Source organism: Marmota monax, unplaced genomic scaffold, assembly GCF_021218885.2.
Source record: "Marmota monax isolate L192 unplaced genomic scaffold, Marmota_monax_Labrador192_F-V1.1 WCK01_AAM20220418_F8-fsc00046, whole genome shotgun sequence".
In the NCBI taxonomy this organism is placed as follows: Eukaryota; Metazoa; Chordata; class Mammalia; order Rodentia; family Sciuridae; genus Marmota; species Marmota monax.
In genome coordinates this window covers 11,725,614-11,749,921 of record NW_026692486.1, presented here as the reverse complement: position 1 = coordinate 11,749,921, position 24,308 = coordinate 11,725,614, and the positions used below count along the sequence as shown (strand labels likewise).

The 24,308-nt window shown below is 34.7% G+C and overlaps 1 protein-coding gene and 1 pseudogene across 2 annotated transcripts in view; one reads left to right on the top strand and one right to left on the bottom strand.

Annotated features, from left to right (window-relative positions):
- Positions 1–24,308, top strand: part of Selenof (selenoprotein F) — a 38,829-nt gene that overhangs the window by 2,277 nt on the left and 12,244 nt on the right. For both annotated transcript variants that reach the window (XM_046443288.2, XM_046443287.2), the window contains exons 2-3: positions 512–679; positions 21,296–21,359. In XM_046443288.2, coding sequence (XP_046299244.1) covers positions 512–679; positions 21,296–21,359 — 232 coding nt within the window. The remainder of the gene's footprint in view (positions 1–511; positions 680–21,295; positions 21,360–24,308) is intronic.
- LOC124092016 (U4 spliceosomal RNA) lies at positions 10,502–10,621 on the bottom strand (annotated as a pseudogene).

The window sequence follows — 24,308 nt, the reverse complement described above, 5'->3', positions numbered from 1 at the left end:
TTGCTGGGCACAGTGGCACACAACTGTAATCCCAGTAATTCTGAAGGCTGAGGCAGAAGGGTGGCAAATTCAAGGCCTGCCTTGGCAATTTAGCAAGACCCTGTCAAAATTTTTAAAAAGGGCTCGAGATACAGCTCAGTGGTAAAATGCTCCCAAGTTCAACCCCCCACCAAAAAACATATATATATATATATATATATATATATATATATATATATATATATATACATACATATATACACACACACACACACACACATTTGTCTACGGTTTTGCTAAATTAAAAAAGTGTTCAATTTATAAGAAGAAAGCTGTAGGAGAGATGGGAAGAAACAAAAACTCATGTAGGGTTATAAAGTTCAAAACACTGAAAAACTTTACACCAGTTAACATTTCAGTAACTCATCTCCAAGCGTAACTTTATTACGCTTTAATAACACCATTAACCTCTTTTTGGAAGTTTTATAATGTAAATGTAGAATTGTGATTTATTCCTCATCTGTATTTTCAGGTGTCTGCTTTCAGGGCAGAATTTTCATCAGAGGCATGCAGAGAGTTAGGCTTCTCTAGCAACTTGCTCTGCAGCTCATGTGATCTACTTGGACAGTTCAACCTACTTCAGCTGGATCCTGATTGCAGAGGATGCTGTCAGGAAGAAGCTCAATTTGAAACCAAAAAGGTACTGCTTTCTATTATACCTTTTCCATTAGATGGTTTAGTTGGGATAACTTGACTAAATTGCTTAATACACTTAAGCATAAAGAATTTTCTTACCTTTGCCTGGCTCACTAGCACAATCAAAGTCATTACAAAGGAAATGTATGGTTATATAATGGGTTCCTATTCGTTTTCCATTCAGCAGACAGGGGAACAGAGTCACGATAGCATGCCCGGATCCCATTCCTCTCCAGTCAACTTCTGACCAAATGAAGACACAAGAATAATCAGTTAAATACTTTTGTGCATTTGCAGCAAGAAGTCAGTTTTATGATGAAATTTGATATGAAAGCAAGGCACATGATGTAGGCAATGAGTTATAATTCTAAATGTGGTTAAGAAGGCTGAGGATATAGCTCAGTGGTAGAGCACCTGCAGCATTTGTAAGGCCCTGGGTTCAGTCCTCTGTATCACAAAAAAAGGAAAAAGTCCTTAACAATCTTTTACTTACATACCCATTATTAATAATTCTGAATACCTAGACTTACTTTAAAATTTGAAAACTGAGTCAAGGATAGGTAGTTCTATCCAGCAGAATTTTTGTTTTGAGTGTACTGTTCAAACAAATAGTGAACTTGCTCAAGTTTTAAATCTTTTCATTAAAATCCTTAGATTTCTTAAAATTTTAAAGTAGTCTGAAAAGATCATTTGTTTTATCCAAATAAAGCTGATTTGGGGTTAGGTGTGGTGGTATACATCTATAATCCCAGCGGCTCAGGAGGCTGAGACAGGAGGATCATGAGTTCAAAGCCAGCCTCAGCAAAAGCAAGGTGCTAAGCAACTCAGTGAGACCCCCGTCTCAGAAATGAAATACAAAAATGGGGCTGGGGGTATCGCTCAGTGGTCACGTGCCCTTGAGTTTAATCCCCAATATTCCCCCCAACCCCCACCAAAAGAAAAAAAAAAAGGAAAAGAAAAAACTGAATTAGTGATTGGTGGCATAGGTCAGTGGTAGAGTGCTTGCCTGGCATGCACAAGGATCCATGTTCAATTCCCTGCACTACTCCTCCACTAAAGAAAAAGATCTCTGGGTTGAGGAAATATTTAGCATCTTTCTACTAAGTTTCCTCTTAGTATTCTCTTTCACTTGTATATGCTGAATTTTATTTAAGGTGTTCATTTATATAACTTTGAAACAGGATATTTTCTCATGATTAGATAGTTATGGTTTATTTCTAACATTAAATACATTTTTGTAGTTCTAAAAGAAAAACAAGCAGCCAGGCACACACCTATAATCCCAACTACAACGAAATCTGAGGCAAGAGGATCATAAGTTCAAGTCCATCCTGGGCAACCTAGTGAGATACTCTCTCAAAATAAAAGAGAAAAAGAGCTGGAAATACAGCTCAGTGGTAGAGCATTCCAGAGTTCAATCCTCAGTACTGCAAAAAAAAAAAAAGACAGGCCAAGGAGCTTTTTAAATGTAAGTATTCAGTCCAGCCAAGAGTTAACATGTGACTTCTCAGTTTCTCAGTATCATAAACCTGAAATTCTCAGTGTCCCGTAGATTCCGCTTGATGTTTAGATTCACATAGTTTATATTTAGATTTCCATATGTGTAAATTACTCTTTATTGCATATAAATAAAATCTAAATAACAAGTATTAAAACTTGATTTTAAATACATTTAAAACAGGATTTAGCTTTTGATGAGATACCCATATGGACAGATTATTTCTTGTGCCCGTACTCAGACTCAGTAAACAGAGTTAGGATAGTAGACATGCTTTTTTCAGAGGTGGCTCCAGCTTCAGCTTTAGCCCCCAGCTTCAGCCATTTAACACCCAGTCTTTTCTCTAGGCACTTTTATATGCAGTCCCAACTAAAGAAGACACACTGCCAACAGTTTACGTAAGGGGGCACATGTTGACAAGTTAACTTTTATGACCTTGAGTATATAGGCTGAATCAGTGTGGTTTGGGCCTTGACTAACCCTAACAGCCAGTTCCTAGCCCTGACTACACACTAAAAACATAATAGCCTGGAAGCTTCAGCAAAGGGAGCCTAAAACTATAGCCATTTGGGGCCTGACCCAACATTACTGAAAGAAACTTTTTGAGTTATCATCTCTTCCTTGTTCTATGGACCATACTACTCAGTGATTATTCATCAGGACCCTAAATTTATAACAAACCATCTGTATCCCCCCACATTCCCTTAAAATTAATGGCAAATTGAGAAGTTCTACCCTTTGATATACAGTATGTCTAAGCTATAAAACAAGTGCATATAAGAACTATTTATTGTTTTTTTCTCAGTACTCCTTCATATACTCAGGTTTTATGTGGTAGTTTTAGTGAAATCAAATTTAGATCACATGGTTTTAAAACTAATTATATTATTCAATTTTCATTATTAATTGAGCTATATGTTGTATCTAGATACCTTTCAACAATAACAAAAGGCAAGTAGTCTGCCAGTTACTATATGTCAAACTAATTACAAGCTAAAGTATTTAATGTCTAAAAACAAGTGAGTCTATGTCCTAATAATTATTTTGTGTTAAACCTTGTGTTTTTTTCCCTTTATTCCTAACCCCTAGTCTCCAAGACATATTTCTTTTAATCATTTAGTAGTACCTTTTGTACAAAAATTAGTGATTTTTTTTTTTAATAACTCTGGTGGAACCAACAGAAAAAACACTTAGAATTATGCTGCAAGTATGAACATACAACATGTTGGGCAAGCCTCCATTTAAAAGCAAACCACTTTCAAAAATAATTATACTTGATTTAATATGTGTAGTACTTCTCCAATTATTGACACTTGATCATAGGTAACAGAATACATATAATAAATATTCTTCTATTTCACACAGGCTTAAGGCTTAATTTTTAAGTAATAATTGAATTTAGTCCTCACTTAATCATAGTAAAAATCTGTAGTGTATAATCCTAGTGTCTTATATCAGAAATGCTAAAAAATACTTAAACATGGCTCTCTGTGTGAATCATTGAGAATATAATTTTTTAGAAGAAAAATTATAGTTTACATAAGAATGTTTTAGCCTGTTGTATTATAAATAAATGTAACTAGAATTTTTTATTCTTACATAGTTGAATGCACTGAAGGTCTACCCAAGGATAAGGCCTATCATTTTTAGTAATGGTCACTCATTTTACAGTTTCAATTTAGCCTTTGGTAGCCGGCAGCATAAAATTGTTGAAAAATATATATTCCTAATAAAAGCGTAAACTGTCCAAAATCCTTTATCATTCTTCCAGTAGATATTGCATTATTTTTTTAATTTGATCTTCTTCTCTTCCCCATTTTGATCATAAAGGACCTACTTTACCATAAAGGATCTACATTTCATATACTACTTAGAATGAAGTTTTGTGGGGGTTTTGTTGTTGTTGTTGTTGTTATGGGGCATTGAACCTAGGGACTCTCAACCACTGAGCCACATCCCAAACCTTTTTGAGAAAGGGTCTCACTAACTTTCTGAGGCTGGCTTTGAACTTGCAATCCTCCTGCGTAAGCCTCCCAAGCTGCTGGGATTACAGGTGTACACCACCACATCTCTCTAGAATGAGATTTTTGTAATCTGTTTTACTATTGTTTTAACTAGTTTTGCTCACAAGTACATGCCTAGGTATGGTTTGTAAACAATAATAAGATTATTAATTATAAGGAAAAAAACAATTTGTAGCTTAAAGAAAAAATGTAAACTAATAAAAGTATTTGAATTTTAGTGCTATTTCTGTACATTTAGTGTTATGGATTGGATGTGAGTTGTCCCTAAAAGTTCATGTGTGAGGCAGTGCAAGAAGATTCAGAGGAGAAATGATTGGGATTATGTGAGCTTTTAATCCAATCAGTGAATTAATACCTTGATGATATTAACTGAGTGATAACTGAAGGCCCGTTAGGGGGGACTGGAGGAGGTAGATCATTAGGGGCATGCCTTTGGAGTATATATTAGGTATATGGCAAGTGGAGTCTCTTTCTGCTTTCTGATCATCATTCAAGGTGCTTCCTTCCACCACCTTTAGCCCTGAGGAATGGAGTTGATTCTCTATGGACAAACCTAAAACCGTGAGCTCCCAAATAAACTTTTCCTCTTCTAAAATTGTTCTTTTCAGGTCTTTTAATCACAGCAGTGAAAAAGCTGACAAAGCAGTATGTACTAAGTCTCATGACTTCAGATTTCTATGAAGAATCTGAAGATGGAAGGGAAGGCATCAAAAAGATACCCAATCCCATTGAGTAGAGTTCTTCCCATTGATCTTATATTTGAACTTCTTGACCAACAATCTTAACTGCCTGGTTTAGAGAAAGAAGTGAATGTTTTGACACATGAACTCCACAGTTGAACAACAACACTAGAGGAGGAGACAGTTAGAAATCAGAAACAGACTGTATCTTGCAGTCTGTCTCTTAGTTTTTGCTTTTACACATTCTTTACTTCACTATTGCCTGGCTTTTTCCCTGAGGTAAGAAAAGAAGCTGCATCATACAGATTCTTCCTCTGGGAAAGGACTAATTCTTCCTTGTTTACATTTTTAAAATATTTTCGGCAAGGAACAGTTATTGCCTGAGTTATTTGTTAGATTATGGAATAATGAAAGAAGCTATTAACTTCTCCAATAGTTGAATGAATGGATTGGTGCACTAGGAAACAACAGATGAAACAGTTCTCAGGTATATCTCTTGTTTTGCTTTCCTTTTTTTCCCAATAAATATACTCTTTGAAGTCTAAGACTGTTTTATGATGTGTTTCTGAATTCCCAGCCAGTAGCACACATAATTTCATTAGTTTTTGTCCTAAAATAGGCTGATTTTACTAAAAACAAGTTAGAAAAGGTGATTTTTAAACTTATGTTAAAATATGCTAGAATTTTGTAATTGCTTCATAAATACCTTTTCATATGTTTCATTTACATAACCTGAAAGATATTTAAAATTTTGAAAGAACAAGAAAATTTGTCTCCATATTGGCAGTTATCCATTGGAAACATGCTGTGGTTATAATTATCTATCTACAAATATAGAGCCTTCATTTCTACATTTTATTTAAAAGGCTATCATAAACACCCTTGATCTACCTAAAAAGTCATATGTTGATTTTTTAGCACAACTTTTTAGTGATTCCAGTTCTTTTTGAAAGTATACATGACTTTCAGATTAAAATAGTTTCCTAGGATTTTCCTGAGTATAAACATAAATCAGATATTTTTGTGTTAAGGATTTTTAAGCTTTTGTTTTTTAAGATTTATAAAATTAAAGCATAGAACTTAAAAATAGGTGCATTATTTTTCTCATCTTTTTGTAATCTCGCTAATTCTTTACCTTGTTATAGCATCTAAGTCCTTTTTCCCTGTCTTTTCATTTGTTTATGTTTTCATATCTTGAAGATTTTGGCTTCTTTCAGACATTGTTATGTAGAAATTTTGCATTTCTCCTTATTATATGCCCCTAATTCTTTTTTAAAAAATATTTATTTAATTTTTTTTTTTAGTTATTGATGGACACAACATCTTTGTTTGTATGTGGTGCTGAGGATCGAACCCAGGCCGCACACATGCCAGGCGAGCACGCTACCGCTTGAGCCACATCCCCAGCCCTGCCCCTAATTCTTTAGCTTACTCTTGTTCTGGTTTTTTTTTTTTGTTTTTTAGGGTTCTGTTTGTTTGGGTTTTAACAAGATCCTGTAGTATTACTGTTTCTTATTGTTTTCTTCTTTGTGTGTGTGTGTGTGTGTGTGTGTGCGCGCGCGCGCACGCGCGCGTGCGTCTAGAGAAGGGAGCTACTGGGGACTGAACCCAGGTCCTCTGTGCCACTGAATGACATCCCCAGCCCTTTATTTTTTTATTTTAATACAGTCTCAGGGCTGGGGCTCAGGAATAGCACACTTGCCTAGCTTGTGTGAGGCACTGGTTTCAGTTCTCAGCACCACATATAAATTTTAAAAAATAAATAAATAAAGGTCTATCAACAACTAAAAAATTAAAATAAAAATTAAAAAAAAAAGAAACAGTCTCACTAAGTTTCCAAGGCTGGCCCTCAACCTTGGGATTAGATCCTCCTGCTTCACCCTTCCAAAGTAGCTGGGACTATAGGCTTGTGCCAACACACTATACCAAAATAAGGTTTTAGCACTTTTGCATTTACATATATTTTGTTTTAGAACAGTTATTCTAAAGGTCAAGCTTATTACCAAATCAGAGCTGTTTGGTAGAAATAACAATATGCCTAGCTAAATTACTCATCTGTATAATCGATAATCAAATTATTTCACCTTAACTTGCTATTTATTCTGTCTTGATTGAATTAGGGAGTTTAGAATAGTGGCCAAGACACTGGATCTACAACCAGACTACTTCAGTCCAGATCCTCTGTGCTACTCAAGTGGTATTCTTGTACAAATTAATTGATCACTGTGTCTGTTTCCTTAAACATTTTTTTCAAAGCTATTGCTAAAGAAGAGATTTTTTTTCCACCCCCAGTGGAGAGGATTCAAAACAGAACCCTTGTGCATGCTAGGCAAATAATGCCACTAAACACCTCAGTTCTCATAGGATAAAACTATTCTGAAAATTGAAAGAGACCCATATTTTAAAGTAAATTTAGAATAAAGTATACATTGTTTATTTTCAAACTCTTTCAGATAGCAGGTCAAGGGAATGTCTTGATATTTTTAATTTTTCCACTAATAGTCCTCTGCTATTTATTTATATTGTTAATCTACTATCTGATAACAGATTTCAAAGGTTCAAGGTAATTTTGATGGAGAAAAATTTGGAAAGTGACTTTTTTTCTTCTTCATAACGCAAATCGTACAGATGAAGAAGAGATTTCTTTTGTTTGAGTCTTGGAATATCATGATCTCATTAATAGTACCAATCAAAGTCTAGGCTATTATCATACCACTACTTGCTAACTTACCAACTTAATATAGTAGCATTATCATTTTCAGTGTGTACTATACTATGCCTTTATATTTAAATGCTCTCTGAGCCAGAGAAAATACAAAGGTAATATTAACGTGTGTATAGTTCATTAGAAGTTTATCCTCTTCTTTTGGTAATAGTTTTTTTAAAAATTCAATTTTAATCTCTGCTCCATTGCTTCTTGACTTGGTGACTTTGATCTAGCAAATACTCCAGAATCCTCAGTTTTGTTGTCATAATTACTTTGGCTCACCTTTGAGTGTTTATTTTATATTGATTGTATGCTAAGTATTTTACCCACATTGTTTAATCCTCATAACAATTCTATAATGTAGATACTCTGTACTTTTGACATAAAAAGAAACTAGGACATAATCTGCCCAAAGTTATATGGCAGTTAGTTGCCAGAACTTGATTGCATCTCAGTTTGACTCTGGAGCTCCCTGTTTTTAAACTTCTATGCTATTTTTCCTATCATTTTGAAAATGTTAATAGTAATTCTTACTTCACAGATTTTCTGTAAGAAGCCAAGTGAGTTAAATATAAAACTCTAGGCTGACATTGCATTTATAGTTAACTAATTATTAGCAAAATTGCATTACTAATTTTTATCTAAAATTATTAAATCTTTATTTCTCAATTTATCACAGGTCGTAGTGTCTTCTCTTAACTGTTATTTTTCAAGAATATATCTAATTTTGCTTTAGTTAAGGCCCATATGAACAGACCTTTAAATAAGTGATATAATTTTCTTAATTTTGATAAAAGAGCAAAAAATAGTTCATTGTTTTCAATTTTACATGGAAATTCTGTAGTTCATTTTAGAGTAATTCAAAAGTAAGGTTAAACAGTATTATTCAAGACAGTGGCAAATTTTGGGTTTTAACTTGTCAGAAACTGATTCCTGTTGCTGTGTAAAACACAGAAGGATGAAATGGAATTTAAGCTAACTGTGCGTGAAATTATAGTCACTAAAGAGATTTCACAGTTGCTTAAAATAGCTTTATTTCTGTACTGTTGGTAGCATTAATACCTGAACTGATTCCTTCAAAGGAAACAAAAAATACAAATACCTTCAACAGATTATTCTAATATAAAAACATTAACAAAGTAGGGTTTTTTCTGATATAATGTTTGTCAGCATTTCAAAGTATTTTAAGTATCACTTAGACATTTGAGTTGCTACAATATTAAATCATGACACAAATATTTACTTCAAAGGCCACTAACATTCTTAAAGTTGTTATTATAGGAAGGTACTGTTCCATGTACTTTTGGTGGGGGAGGGTAGTAGGGATTGAACTCAGGGGCACTTGACCACTGAGTGGTATCCCCAGCCCTGCTTTGTATTTATATTTAGAGTCAGGGTCTCACTGAGTTGCTTAGCACCTCGCTTTTGCTGAGACTGGCTTTGAACTTGCAGTCCTCATGCCTCAGCCTCCTAAGCCACTGAGATTACAAATGTGCTCCACTGGGCCCAGCTCCCAAGTACTTATAAGTGAATTTGTTCATATGGCACTCATAACAGGGCATGATGGCACATGCCTGTAATCCCAGCTACTCGTGAAGCTAAGTTACGCAGGAAGAGCAAGTTTGAGGCCAGCCTTGGCACCCTGTCTCAGAATAAAAAATTTTTTAAAGAACTGGAGGTATAGTTTATTGATAGCATATTTGACTATCATACATAAGGCCCTGGGTTCAGTAGTGCAAAAACAATAATAGTAGTAGTAACAATCATGATTGATAAGTGTCAGTAGTATCCCCATTTCATAGTTGAGTCAAGCCAAACAGATCTTGCCTGACTCAGAGAGCTAATAAGTGGCTATAAATATACGTATGATGCATTTGTGTAACAATTTTAATGTTTATTTTGCGAAATTATTCATTTTAACTGAAAGTAAGTTTATTTTTACATCTGCCTTTAATATGAAAAATAAATGTAGTCTGTAAGTGTTTACAAATTAGGATCAGCCTTTAAGTATATTAAAACATTTTGTCACACTTGCCTTTTTTTTTTTTTTTTTGGTATTGGCAGTTGGACCCAGGAGTGCTTAACCACTGAGTCACATCTCCAGTCCTTTTTTAACTTGTTATTTTGAGGCAGGGTCCACTAAATTGCTTAGGGCCTTGCCTAGTTGTTGAAGCTGGCTTTGAACTTGGCAGTCCCTGCTTCAGCCTCCCAAGCTGCTAGAATTGCAGAGTGGGAGGCAGAGGAAGATTTTTCTTACTGTGTTATACCTTTTTGTACTATTTCTTTTATGTTTCTGTTTCCAGATGCATTGTTTCTTTAAAAGAATTCAATGAGATATGTGCTATAAACAAAATATACACATGTGCCAAATGTTTTGTGTGCTAATTTCTAATATTTGTAACCTTTCTTAAAGATGATAATTGCAGGGCTAGGGTTGTGGCTCAGTAGTAGAGCGCTCACCTTGCATGTGTGAAGCCCTGGGTTCGATCCTCAGCACCACATAAAAATAAATAAATAAAGGTATCGTGTCATCAACAATTTAAAAAAATTTTTTAAAGATAATTGCTCCCTTTATATAGCAAATCAACACAGAGAATCAAAAAATCAGCTTTTGTTGCCATATATTAACACCTTCGTGTTCAGTGTTTTGAAGCTAGTAAAAATGCTGGGCCATATTTTCACTGGATCTCAATTTCTCAAATTAACAGGAATATAGGTTGTATTTTCAAACTTTTAGGAGCAAAAAAGACATTTACTGCATACTATATAGAAAATAGTTCAGCATTTTCTAAATTATTTTAATCTATTACCTATGATATTCAAGGTCGGAGTTATTTTTACCAATTCTTTGAAGATTTGAACCTCAAGAAATGTAGCAATTGAGTTTGTTCAAGTTATTTTCTTTCATTGTGTGATATTTCCTAAGCATCAGAAAATTGCAAGTCGTCACGGCGGGGTATTGGGAAAAGTTTTCAATTAGCAATAATCGCGCCTCGGATAAACCTCATTGGCTACGATACTGCCACTGCGCAAAGCTAGGCATCAGAAAATTGCGTGCATTGCTCCATATGATGGCTTAAGTCATTTGTATTTGTACTTGAAGTCTAGGGAGACCAGAGGGCGTAGATTTGGTGGTGATGGTATGGGTACATCAGTATTATATTGATTTCCAAGTGAAAGTCTTAATACAGTCTTACCCCTTTGTTGTAGGTATATATACAAGTCCTATTCATCATCACAGTTTTAAAAGAAACCTAGTTCTTTTTTCCCTTGGTTTCATAGTTAGAATGGGCTGATCTAGAAGACAGTGAAGTTGAGAGTATTTTCATTTTCCTTTTGTTTTGTTTTTACACATTTTCATTGAGCTTTTTAGTGAGATATTTATTTTATCTTTGTAGAGCTGCCGCAGTCCGGCTGCAGCAAAGTAACCCCGGGGGGTGAGGAGGAACTTGTGTAGATTGATACAGCTGGAGTGGGAGCCATTTATTGTAGGACCAGAGGGGTATATATATATTCCACACAGCTTATCTTAATTAATATAAACTAGATACAGCAGTCAACCAATAAGGAATCTCCACACTTAATGGCTCGCTGGCGTTACTTCACAAACCACTCCCTCTGCAAAATGCCAGGCGCCATCTTGACTTGTTTATAGACTCTAACAGAACTAGTCCCCCAGTTTATTCTTACCTTCTTTAGAATCTAAAGTAAATGTTACTGTTACATTTTGGATTTGCAGTATCCCCTTAAAACACTGTGTTAGGTGATGCAGTAGTGTTTAGAGGTGAAAAGACTGGATTGTGAAACTTCTAACCTCATCAGTGGATGAATAATTTGTATAGACAATTGGATGGTAATATAGGCAGGTGGGTTTGGCTAAAGGAAATAGGTCACTAGTGACTGTATCTGTCCCTGGTCCCTTCCTGCCTTTTTTTTTTGTGCTTCCCAGCTGCCCTGAGCTGAGCAGCTTTCCTCCACCATGCTCTTCCACCATGATGTCTAGGCAGTAGAGAATGCAGATCATGGATCAAAATCTCTGAAATTGTGAGCCAAGATAAATCTTTCCTTCTTTAAGTTCTTTTTTGGGTCACAACCATGCAAATCTGAGTAACACAGTTACCTTGCATGTTTGGTAACTTTTCTTCTCAGTCTCAAAGTAGAAACAATAATAGAAAAATAAATAGCATTTTAATAGTGTCAGAGTTGGGCACATTGGCATACACCTTTAACCTAGCATATTGGCACACACCTGTAATCCCACCAGTTCGGGAGGCTGAGACAGGAAGATCATGAGTTCAAAGTTAGCCTCAGCAATTTATCCAGGCCCTAAGCAAATCAGTGAGAACCTGACTCTAAATAAAATATCAAAAGGGCTAGGAATGTGGCTCAGTGGTAAAGCACCTCTGGGTTCAATCTCTGGTGCCAAAAATGTGTGGTGTGTGTGTGTGTGTGTGTGTAAACTAGATGGGTGCGGTGGTAAATGCCTGTAATTCCTTCTATTTTGTATGGCCGAGGCAGGAGGATCATCAGCTCAAAACCAGCCTAGGTAATTTAGCAAGACCCTGTCTGAAAATAAAAATTTAAAATGACTGGGCATAAAGTCATTGCTTTATATATTTTGAGAGTTCAGTAGAAGGCATCCAAAAATGAGTAGTTTAACTCAAGGGTATAGTATTGGAGAAGTACATTGCCGTCTTGCAAAACTTACAACCAAATTTTTTTTCCCTAATCTTCAGTTTGTATCCATTGTTTCCTTAATAATAACATCACCAGTCATTGTGGATATGGTAATGTCAACACATATGGTTTGCCCTATACATGGTAAAAAAATCTGCTTTGTGACTTAAACTGTGAGATCTTAACAAAAGATTACTATTAGATCACAAAAATTTTAACACACTCATTATTTGTCCATGTGTAAAATTATAGCTTATTCATAGCATCAGATGTTTTTAAAATATCAGAAAATGTGGTAATGAGCCAGTTGTGGTGGCACATATATGTAATCCCAGCGACTGGGGAAACTGAGGCAGGGAGATCACAAATTCAAGGCCAGCCCCAGCAACTTAGTGAGGCCCTAAGCAACTTGGCCAGATGATTTCTGAAAATAAAAAGGACAGAGGATACACTGCAAGTGGCAAAGCACCCCTGGGTTCAATTCCTAGTTTAAAAGAAAATAAAATAAAATATGGGAATGAACAATATATTATAAGCCAACAGATCACTAGACATGGTTTAGGTGAAAATATTTTTTTTTACTATTAGTTGGCCAAATTTTGCTAAAAATACTTTCCACATGATATATTTTTCCACTGTATGGAAGGAATAAATTTATTTTAAGAAATAACAGTGGGTACAAGTAATATTTACTCCTCAGATCTGGAATTATTTAGCAGTTAAAATTTTTGCTTTTGTTCACCTAATAGCATTTTATTCATTAATATGCATAATTATATTAATAGTTATGTCGGGTTTTTTAAATTATTTGAATGTAAGTAAAATTAGCACTTTAGGCAAATAAAAACCACATTTAATTAGGCTTTTTAAAAATTTTTTCAGTGTTACTGTTGAATGTCTTTAATGCTAAGGTTTTGTCTTTAATCAGATAGAGGGTTTGTTTTCACCAGAAAGAAATAATAAATATACAGAAATAGATGAGCTTACCCTTATTTGACTACTAGACCATGTAAAAAATGTATTGAAAGAGACCATGATACCCCATAAATATGTACAATTTTTATGTGTCAATTTTAAAAATAACATAAAACATAAATAAATTCAGTTTTTTTTTAAGCAAAGAGTTTCTAATGTAATAATGAATGGCTACAAGCCATACTTAATAAAAGATAAGCACTGCAACATTTGCCTTGCTTTGGGTTTACCTTTTAGAACCAGTTTGAATAGTCTGTTGAACAAAAGCCTCCTATGTCATCATTTTGCATGTTTTGGCTATTAATAAAGTTTAATACAAGGCAGTATTTCTCATCCCTGGCTCTATGTTAACAATTTGGAGAGCTGCTAGTAATAGTAGTAGCAGTAGTGGTGGTGGTGGCGGCGGTGGTGGTGGTGGTGGCGGCGATTAAAATCCTGATGCCTAAATCTTACTTTCAGATAATAATTTAGTTGATATGGGGTGGGTTCCATGGTTCAGTAATTTTCAAAATCTTCCCAAGTAACTCTAGGGAACTGTGAGAGTTGAGAACACTGTTCTAAAGTAATTTGAATTTAAAAGTTTGAGAAACTCTGGAATGGCCATTCTGATTCCAGGAGAACATGAATAAATAGCCTTAAATAGTCCTTTCACAAAAAAAAACCTATTAAACTGTGCCTTAAAATGGATTTCAAGTACACAACTTGAATTTTTACTGATAGTATTAAAGAAAGCAGTATAGTAATAGCTATTGTTACTTATTGAGTATCCTAACAATTCACTCCTTATCACACCTCTATAAGTGTAGTTCATATCCCATTTGTTCAAACAGTAAATGAGAGCTCAGAATGACACCCATGGGTGCTTGCTGCTTGTAAGCGCAAAGCCAATTAGGACCACATTTAATGTTATAACTGGACTTCTTTTTTTCAGTGCCATATTGTGTGAAAATTTAATATTTAATACTATTCAACATAAATAATTAGTTTATTTCAAGATTTTCTTATTGTCATGTTTCTTTACCATGGTTATTACCACCAGGAAAAATATGTTAAGTGCTTGGAGTTTGAAAGTAGCAGAAGGTGACTTAGACCAGGTTTATAGATTTGCTATGTAAGTAGCATATGATGATAGCAGCAAAAGTTAACAAATGCAGCTTTTTTTTAATTTAATTAAGTTTATATAATTCACATATTTTATCTTTGTTGAGTTTATAAGTTAGCTTATATTCAAATTTAGCTATCTGATGAGAAAACAGCATTTTACTAGGTTTTTTTTTCTTGCTGTAAATATGAAACTGTGAACTTGTTTGTAGGAACTAGTTGAATCTAATCACAGAAAAGTTATCACCCCAAAATAAAGATTTTAGCCTTTTACTATGTGTGAAACCTCTTAGTAAACTTTTAAACCATTGCTAAAATTTTGTAATATGAGATTAGTCAGGTCAGGGGGGTAGTTGTATTCCCATAGTAAAGTTATTGCAGAAGTCTTTCTACAACAGAAGGAATACATTGTCCCAAAATCTTAGTAAAAATGAAATATAGAGAATCTAAAATTGAGATACATACAAATACAGCCTTAAAATACTTAAAATTTATTTAAACTGGGATAAAGATCAGGTAACCAGAAAGCTATAATTTATCTCAAGAATGAGGCATTTAAATGAAGGAAATTGGCATATTCAGAAATCCTGTTTCAAATAAAGTAAATAAATGGAAGAGCCAAAGTAGTTAGATAATCACACTTTGCACCCAAAGAACCCTATAGAAGTTTAGGAATATCTGGCAGTCATAAGTAACATGGAAGTGCATAAAAACTCCAAAGGGAAAAGATATAGTTTTATGTATCACTTTTATGTATTTCTAAAGATTTCCATATATTTTCCTTTAAATTATTTTGGCTACTGTAATAAAATTCTAATTAAATAGTGACCTACTAGTACCTAAATTAGATTATACAAATAATTCTTCCTTAATGATTTTTTAAAAACCTACTAATTTAATATAAGAAGTTATATAAATTGCTTATTTTTTTTCTGTTGACATTTTTCCCTAAATTTTAGAAGGTTATTTTTGTTTGCCAGTCACTTTTTAAAAATGTAAAGATTGAAACTCAGTTAATGTCAAGGAATTACATGTTTTAACCTGTTATTAATCTTTTTATACATTATGCCATGGAGAACTCCTATTATTTATTTAAAAGTAGCATATTTTTCATTGTTGTGAATTTGTGGGTATAACGTCAAAGATGCTTATAATTATAAGACATTTAAAGTTTACTACAATTTAGGTAATTTTAAAATTTTGTGTTTGCCATGAAAAACAAAAATTTCCCTGTGAGCACTGTAAATTCATAAGCACAATGCCAACTAGCATCACAATTAATGCTTTTAAAATTTGACTTTAGTACCAGTATGCAACTTCCAATCATATTTTCTTCTGTTTACCTCAAAATATTTCTTAAGTTATGTGATGAAATAAGAGGCTTTTAGATTTTGTAGATGAGTAATCTACATTCAGTGCACATATATTGAGCAGATTTGTTTCTGAATCTGGAGGAAATTACCATAAGACATTTTCCACTAACCATTAAGTTAATTGAATATTTACAGTATATTGTGAGGTGAGCAGAGTTTTGTGGAAGTTTATTGATAAAGTCCCTAGCTTAATGTAAGAAATCAACACTAGTTTTCCTGGATGAAGTAACATCTAAGCTATCTATTCATTGAAGGATATGTTACTACTATTGTTAATTCAGGCAGTTGGTATTTTATGGTACAGAAAGGCTTTCTGTGAATGGGCTATTTTACTGGGATATAGTCCTTTACACAACCAAGTAGGGCCTGAGTAAGTGGCCTCCCAGACTTATCATTCCCAGATAGATGAAGCTTCCTTCTTTGCCCCATATATAATTTCCACTTTCCACATGTGTCATAATAGAAAAAATTTTGATAAATAATGGTTTAGGAAAATGCCATTATAATACAGTGGAATCTCCACCAAGAATTTCCAGGACATCAGAAGTCAAAAATAAAATCTAATAGCTAAATTTTAATATGGCCTGTATTTTTTAAATTGTGGTAAAATATATAAACATAAAGTTCAGCATTTTAGCCATTCTTAAGTGTACAGTTCAGGCATTTAGTACATTCAGTTTGCTGTACAGCCATTATCACCATCTTTGCCAGAGACTCTCCATACCCATTAAACATTAAATACCCCTTCTTTCCTTCCCTGGCTTGATAACCACCATTTTACTTTCTGTATCTGAATTTAACTACTCTGGTTGCCTCCTTAAAGTAAGTGATTGTATAGTATTTGATCTTTTGGCTGACTTACTAAAGTATCTTAGAGGTTCTCATCTTGAGCAACTTTGTTGCCCTTAAGGTTCATTCATGTTGTAACATGTGTTAGAATTTGTTTTGTTTTTAAAACTGAAAAACATTCCACTATGTGCCACATTTTTTTAAGGTTTTAACCTTTCAGTTGGTTGGCCCTATGACTATTTTGAATAAGGCAGCTATGCATGACATACAAATATCCATTTGAGTTTGCATGTATTTTCTTTGCTCTGAGTCACCATAGATTCCAAGTCACATCTGTGGTGAGAGGAAACTATTCCCCAGGCATTAGTAACCTGACCAGTCCTGAGATAATGATTAAGCAGACCATAGTTTGACCAAGACTGTTGGACTGTGTGTAATATTTCTGGTCTCCATTATCTACATAATTTGGAAGCACATGATAGTACCCTGAGGACAGGGCTAAAATGCTTTATCTCACTTTTCCTTCTAATTATGGCCATATTTATTATACTTCTTTCCCTGCTTTTCATCATTCCTTTTTTTGTTTGCTGTTTGGGGCCTGTGGCCAGACATGATGTGTTAGTAAATCCTAGAGTAGGACCTCCTGACCTAGGACTCCTAACATCTTTCTTTTGATTATATATCCAGAAGTAGAATCTCAGGTGATATGGTAATTGGATTTTTAATTTTTTTTTTAAGAAACCTCCTTTACATTTTTCATGGCAGCTACACCACATATCATTTCCAGCAGTAGTACTCGAGGGTTCCAATTTCTCCATATCCTCATTACCACTTGTTTTCTGCTTTTTTATTACTAGCTATCCTAATAGGTATGAAGTGCTATCTCATTGTCATTTTGATTTGCATTTCCCTAAATATTAGTGATATTGAGCATTTCTTCATTAAATTTTTGGGAATATGGCCTATATTTCTTGTTCAAAAGCAATTTGTCATATAGTCAGCTCAATTTAATCTTAAATTTTTATTGTTGCAAAAAAACATTAGAGGATCATGAGAATTCTTAATCTGAAACACATCTGGTTTCAGAGAGTACATGAAAAGTACCAATGCCGCAGTCTGGCTGGGCACAATTCAGGAGCCACTTGTCAAAAGAAGCTAACTTTATTTTTAGAACACACACACACACCAAACCACACAGCTCCTCAGGAAAAACCCTCAGAGCCCAACTGCCACCACTGGCTTCCCACAAGCCTCTCCACCTCCCCCACTCCTCCTGCTCTTGAGGCTGATTGGCTGGGTCGTGTGGGTGGAGCCAAAAAAGTCCCCCAATGAGCAGCTCCGTGGTCTGAAAGGGCAGGGAAACAGCCCAATGAGCATCACCGCAGAGGAGCCAATCAGTCGGCAGCTAGAAGTTTGCTGGGGCCGCTGTGAGCCAATCATCTGCTGGCAGCTGGAAGTTTGCTGGGGCCCCTTTCGGCCATGGCTCTCAACAGAAACACATCTGGTTTCGGAGAGTACATGAAAAGTTACCATGAAAATAAAATTCTATCAGATTCTCAAAAGGACATATGATACCCCGAACTCCTAAATAACTAAAATGTTAAAAATCATCTTTTTGTTAGATCAAACTAAAGTAATTCTGAAATTTCAACTTTGTACTTTTCTGTGTTTTCCAGAGTATTTTATATAATTGTGTATGTTGCATGGGATCTCTCTTTGTTTGTGTGTGTGGTTTTAATTAAATAAATGCTATTTTAAAACTTTAAAAGTAAAATCCAATCAGGCACAGAGGTACACATGTGTAATCCCAGCTACTCTGGAGATCATAAATTAAAGGCCAGCCTGGGCAATTTAGCAACTTTGTCTCAAAGTAGAAAGTAAAAAGGTCTAGCAATGGAAAGAGCTCTTGCCTTGCATGTGTGAGTTTAGTCCCAAGTATTATCAAAAGAAAAAAACATTTAAAAATCCATATTTAGCTCTTGGACCTCCCTTAAAAAAACAAATCTAAGAACTAACAGAAGATAAAATGAATATGTTATATTCTTTTTTTTTTTAATTTTAATATTTATTTTTTTAGTTTTTGGCGGATACAACATCTTTGTTTGTATGTGGTGCTGAGGATCGAACCCGGGCCACACGCATGCCAGGCGAGCACGCTACCGAATGAGCCACATCCCCAGCCCCGAATATGTTATATTCTTAAGATTGTTAACCTCTCTTAGGACCATGGCATTTCCAAGTATAAAAAGAATGGGCCCCACATTAATTCAGTTATCTCATACTAGACAAAAGCGCCAAAAACATTCTTTGGAGGAAAGATAGCCTATTCAACAAATGGTGCTGGGAAAACTGGAAATCCATATGTAACAAAATGAAATTAAACCCTTATCTCACCCTGCATGAAACTCAACTCAAAGTGGATCAAAGATTATGCCCAAATCTTACCATGTTGGCTTAGGATTGTGTGAGAAGTAAAATCAAGAATCAATAAAATGGGATGGATGAAAAAGCTTCTTCTAATCAAAGGAAATGATCAATAACATGAAGAGAGAGCCTACAGAATGGGAGAAAATCTTTACCACAAGCACCTCAGAGCATTAATCTCCAGGATATATAAAGAACTCAAACTCAACATCAAAATAACAGTTAACCCAATCAATAAATGGGCTAAGGAACTGAACAAGACACTTAACAGAAGAAATGCAGTCGATCAACAAATACATGAAAAAAAGTTCAACACCTCTAGTGGTTCCAGAAATGTAAATCAAACTACTCTTAAGATTTTATCTCACTCCAGTCAGAATGGCAGTTATCAAGGATACAAGCAACAATAAATGTTGGCAAGAATGTGGGGGAAGAGGTACACTCATACATTGCTGATGGGACTGCAGATTGATGCAGCCACTCTGGAAAGCAGTATGGAGATTCCTCAGAAAATTTGGAATTTAATCACTATTTGACTCAGCCATCCCACTCCTCAGTTTATACCCAAAGGACTTTAAATCAGCATACTGTAGTGACACAGCCATATCAATGTTTATAGCAGCTCAACTCAAAATAGGTAAACTATGGACCAACCTTCTGTTACACAGATGCTAATTCACAATAGGTGGAAGTTAGGGAAGAATAGAGGTACTTTGGATTAGGCAGAGGGGAATGATGGGAGGGGAGGGGGTATGGGGGTAGGAAAGAATAGAATGAATCAGACATTGTTACTCTAGGTGCATATATGACTACACAACCAGTGTGATTCTATATCATGTACAACCAGAAGGATGAGAAGTTACACTCTATTTATGTATGATGTGTCAAAATGCATTCTACTGTCTTGTATAACTAATTAAAACAAAGAAAAAAGGAATGGGCTGGCTTTACAGCTATAAAAAAGAGATATTTATCTTTGAATTCATTTCTTCTGAATTCATCACAATAAAACATTTGCATTTGAGTTCTTTATTATAAGCTTTATTATAAAGAGAATGTATGGGTTCTGTAACTAGAAAAACAATGTTTACTAATGTATCTATTTCAACTGAATTTTATTACAGGAAAGTATTTGCATGAGTCCTTTGTAATGAGATTATACTGATTTTCCTACAATATCTTTACATAGTACTTTCTCTGTTGATCCTTTGGGAAAAGATATTAAATTTTTCAATTTAATTTTAGGTCATTCATCACATAATATTAAAAGCAACCTGAAAGAATTCTCTAAATATTTATTTCACATAGATGGATATATATACCTGTGTATATTTATTAGCCTAAAAAACTTTAGGAAATCTTTAAGATTTCATAAAGACCTTCCCAGGCCATCTCAATTATTAAAGTTTATTGTCGAATCTCCTTTGTCTTTTAAGCTTTTTGGCTAGGTATAAGAATATTCCAAATAAGGTTGAAATTCCCCTACCACTTAACATGGGAGTTATATTCCAAGGCTGCCAGTAGAACAGTTGTAGCAATGTCCAGGCCTACCTGAATTGCCAACATCATTACTCTTGGAACCATTATTAAGTAAAATAAGAGTTACTTGAACACAAGCACTATGATACCACAAGAAGTCCACCTTTTGACAACTACTAAGTGTCTACTGGGCATGTACCATATATGGCCTGGATACACTAATATGGACCAAGGAATGATTTCATGCCCCAGGCAGGATGAAGTGAAATTTCATCACACTGCTCAGAAAACTGCATAATTTAAAACATAAGAATTACCTGGTTGCAGTAGCACACACCTATAAACCAACTATCCAAGAAGTTGAGGCAGGAGGATTGCAAGTTTGAGATCAGCCTGGGAAATAGTGACATAGCAAAACCTTGTCTCAAAAAAAATAGATAGATAGAAAGGAAGGAAGGACTGGGGTTGTAACTGAATGTAGAGTGGTACTGGGTTAAATTTCCAATACCACCAATATAAATAAAACTTACAAGTTATTTCTGAATTTTTCCATTTAATATTTCAGACCACAGTTGGCCTTGGGTAACTGAAACTTTAGATACAGATAAGGGGGTGCTTCTGTTGTATCTGGGTCTTCATTTCTTCTCCTATTAGACTGGAACTATATGGTCTTATTGTAGTCTTACATCTGATCTATATATCTGCTGAACTATAATGTTCCTCTTATAAACTTTTTCTTTTTTGTTGTTGTTTTGGTTTGTGTGTTTAGTGCTGGAGGTGAAACTTAAGGCCTCATGCATGTTGGGCAAGCATAATGTATCACTAAGTTATACCCCCAGACCACATTTTAAAATTTATATTGATTTTTTAAATGTCTATTTTTCCTTTTTTAGCTCTATGCAGGAGCTATTCTTGAAGTCTGTGGATGAAAATTGGGGAGGTTCCCTCAAGTCCAAGGTATGTAGTAAACTGTTTAATCATTTAAAATCAATATTGCAGAAGAATAGTTTCATTAAATAATAGTTTCATTAAATAATTTCACAAATAAGAATTTTCAGGATTATACTTTCTCAATAGTATACGAAGTTTTTTCACATTTCTTTGTATGGAGGTGGAGTTTTGTCATAATCGGTGAATACCAAGTTACTTTCCTATAAACAAACAGCATATGAAATTTAGATTTAAAACAATGTGTGAAGTGGTTGTAGTTTTGAAAGGACACTGCATTTCTTTTGCCAGGTCAAATCTTTGACAGCCTTTCCTTTACCAGATATAAATGTATTTACTTTGAATAACATACCATTCTAGTTTATTTTTAATGTGAATTTATTTACTTAGAACTCCTAAGGATAAGTTGTATGAAGTGAAGGTAGACTGGTGCAACATGACAAATCACCAAGAGAATAAGTACCATAGAATTTGTAATACACAAAAGAAAGCCATAATGTGTATATCCTTGCGGGGAGTTTAATGGTAAATATGTTAAAGGATAATTATAAAAATATGTTCTTTTGGTTAATATTAAATAGTAATGGAACTTTTATCTCCAAGGAGGCTTCAACTAATGCTTTTTTATTCTACTCTTACATGTCATTTGAAAATCAGTTTTATGAAATTGAACTTAACTGAAGGTAATGAAGCTCTGTTTTTATTTAACAGAAATATGAACATTTAATTAAGTGTTCTGATTATGTACCTAATTCTATTATGACTTTGTCAATTTTCCCATGATTTATTTTCTTATTTACTTACTGACAAGAGAGTTTTTTGAATTTAGTATTTTTTAAAATTTCTTGTTAGCACGTGCCTTTGATTACTGACCTGGAATGGTTTTATACCAAATTACTGCTCATTTTGGCACAGAAATGTAATACAGTTGTTTTGAGGGACTTTTTTTAGGAGACCCCAAATAGATACACATACACATCTAATTGAATATATTCTTTGTTAGAATAATTACATATTCTGATATAGCACCCGATTTATTAAATATCTGTTCCCAGAAAATTTCTATTTATTCAAAATTTAGTTCCAGCATTATTTTTTTTTATTGGTTGTTCAAAACATTACAAAGCTCATGACATATCATCTTTCATACATTTGATTCAAGTGGGTTATGAACTCCCATTTTTACCCCAAATACAAATTGCAGAATCACATCGGTTACACATCCACATTTTTACATAATGCCATATTAGTGACTGTTGTATTCTGCTACCTTTCCTATCCCCTACTATCCCCCCTCCCCTCACCTCCCATCTTCCCTCTCTACCCCATCTGCTGTTGTTCAATTCTCTCCCTTGTTTTTTTTTCTCCCCCCCTTTCCCCTCACAACCTCTTATATGTAATTTTGTGTAACATTGAGGATCTCCTTCCATTTCCATACAATTTCCCTTCTCTCTCCCTTTCCCTCCCACTACTCGTCTCTGTTTAATGTTAATCTTTTCCTCATGCTCTTCCTCCCTGCTCTGTTCTTAGTTGCTCTCCTTAAATCAAAGAAGACATTTGGCATTTGTTTTTTAGGGATTGGCTAGCTTCACTTAGCATAATCTGCTCTAATGCCATCCATTTCCCTGCAAATTCCATGATTTTGTCGTTTTTTAGTGCTGCGTAATACTCCATTGTGTATAAATGCCACATTTTTTTTATCCATTCATCTATTGAAGGGCATCTAGGTTGGTTCCACAGTCTAGCTATTGTGAATTGTGCTGCTGTGATCATTGATGTGGCAGTATCCCTATAGTACGCTCTTTTAAGGTCCTCAGGGAACAGTCCTAGAAGGGCGATAGCTGGGTCAAATGGTGGTTCCATTCCCAGCTTTCCCAGGAATCTCCATACTGCTTTCCAAATTGGCCGCACCAATTTGCAGTCCCACCAGCAATGTACAAGTGTACCCTTTTCCCCACATCCTCGCCAGCACTTGTTGTTGTTTGACTTCATAATGGCTGCCAATCTTACTGGAGTGAGATGGTATCTTAGGGTGGTTTTGATTTGCATTTCTCTGACTGCTAGAGATGGTGAGCATTTTTTCATGTACTTGTTGATTGATTGTATGTCCTCCTCTGAGAAGTGTCTGTTCAGGTCCTTGGCCCATTTGTTGATTGGGTTATTATCTTATTGTTTAATTTTTTGAGTTCTTTGTATATTCTGGATATTAGGGCTCTATCTGAAGTGTGAGGAGTAAATATTTGTTCCCAGGATGTAGGCTCCCTATTTACCTCTCTTATTGTTTCTCTTGCTGAGAAAAAACTTTTTAGTTTAAGTAAGTCCCATTTGTTTATTCTTGTTATTAACTCTTGAGCTATGGGCGTCCTATTGAGGAATTTGGAGCCCGACCCCACAATATGTAGATCGGAGCCAACTTTTTCTTCTATCAGATGCAGTCTCTGATTTGATATCAAGCTCTTTGATCCATTTTGAGTTAACTTTTGTGCATGGCGAGAGAAAGGGGTTCATCTTCATTTTTCCCAGCACCATTTATTGAAGATGCTATCCTTCCTCCATTGCATGCTTTTAGCCCCTTTATCAAATATAAGAAAGTTGTAATTTTGTGGATTGGTTTCTGTGTCCTCTATTCTGTACCATTGGTCCACCCACCTGTTTTGGTACCAGTACCATGCTGTTTTTGTTACTATTGCTCTGTAGTACAGTTTGAAATCTGGTATCACTATACCTCCAGATTCACACTTCCTACTTAGAATTGCTTTTGCTATTCTGGGTCTTTTGTTTTTCCGTATGAATTTCATGATTGCTTTATCTATTTCTACAAGAAATGCCGTTGGGATTTTGATTGGCATTGCATTAAACCTGTAGGGAACTTTGAGTAATATCGCCATTTTGATGATGTTAGTTCTGCCTATCCATGAACAGGGTATATTTTTCCATCTTCTAAGATCTTCTATTTCT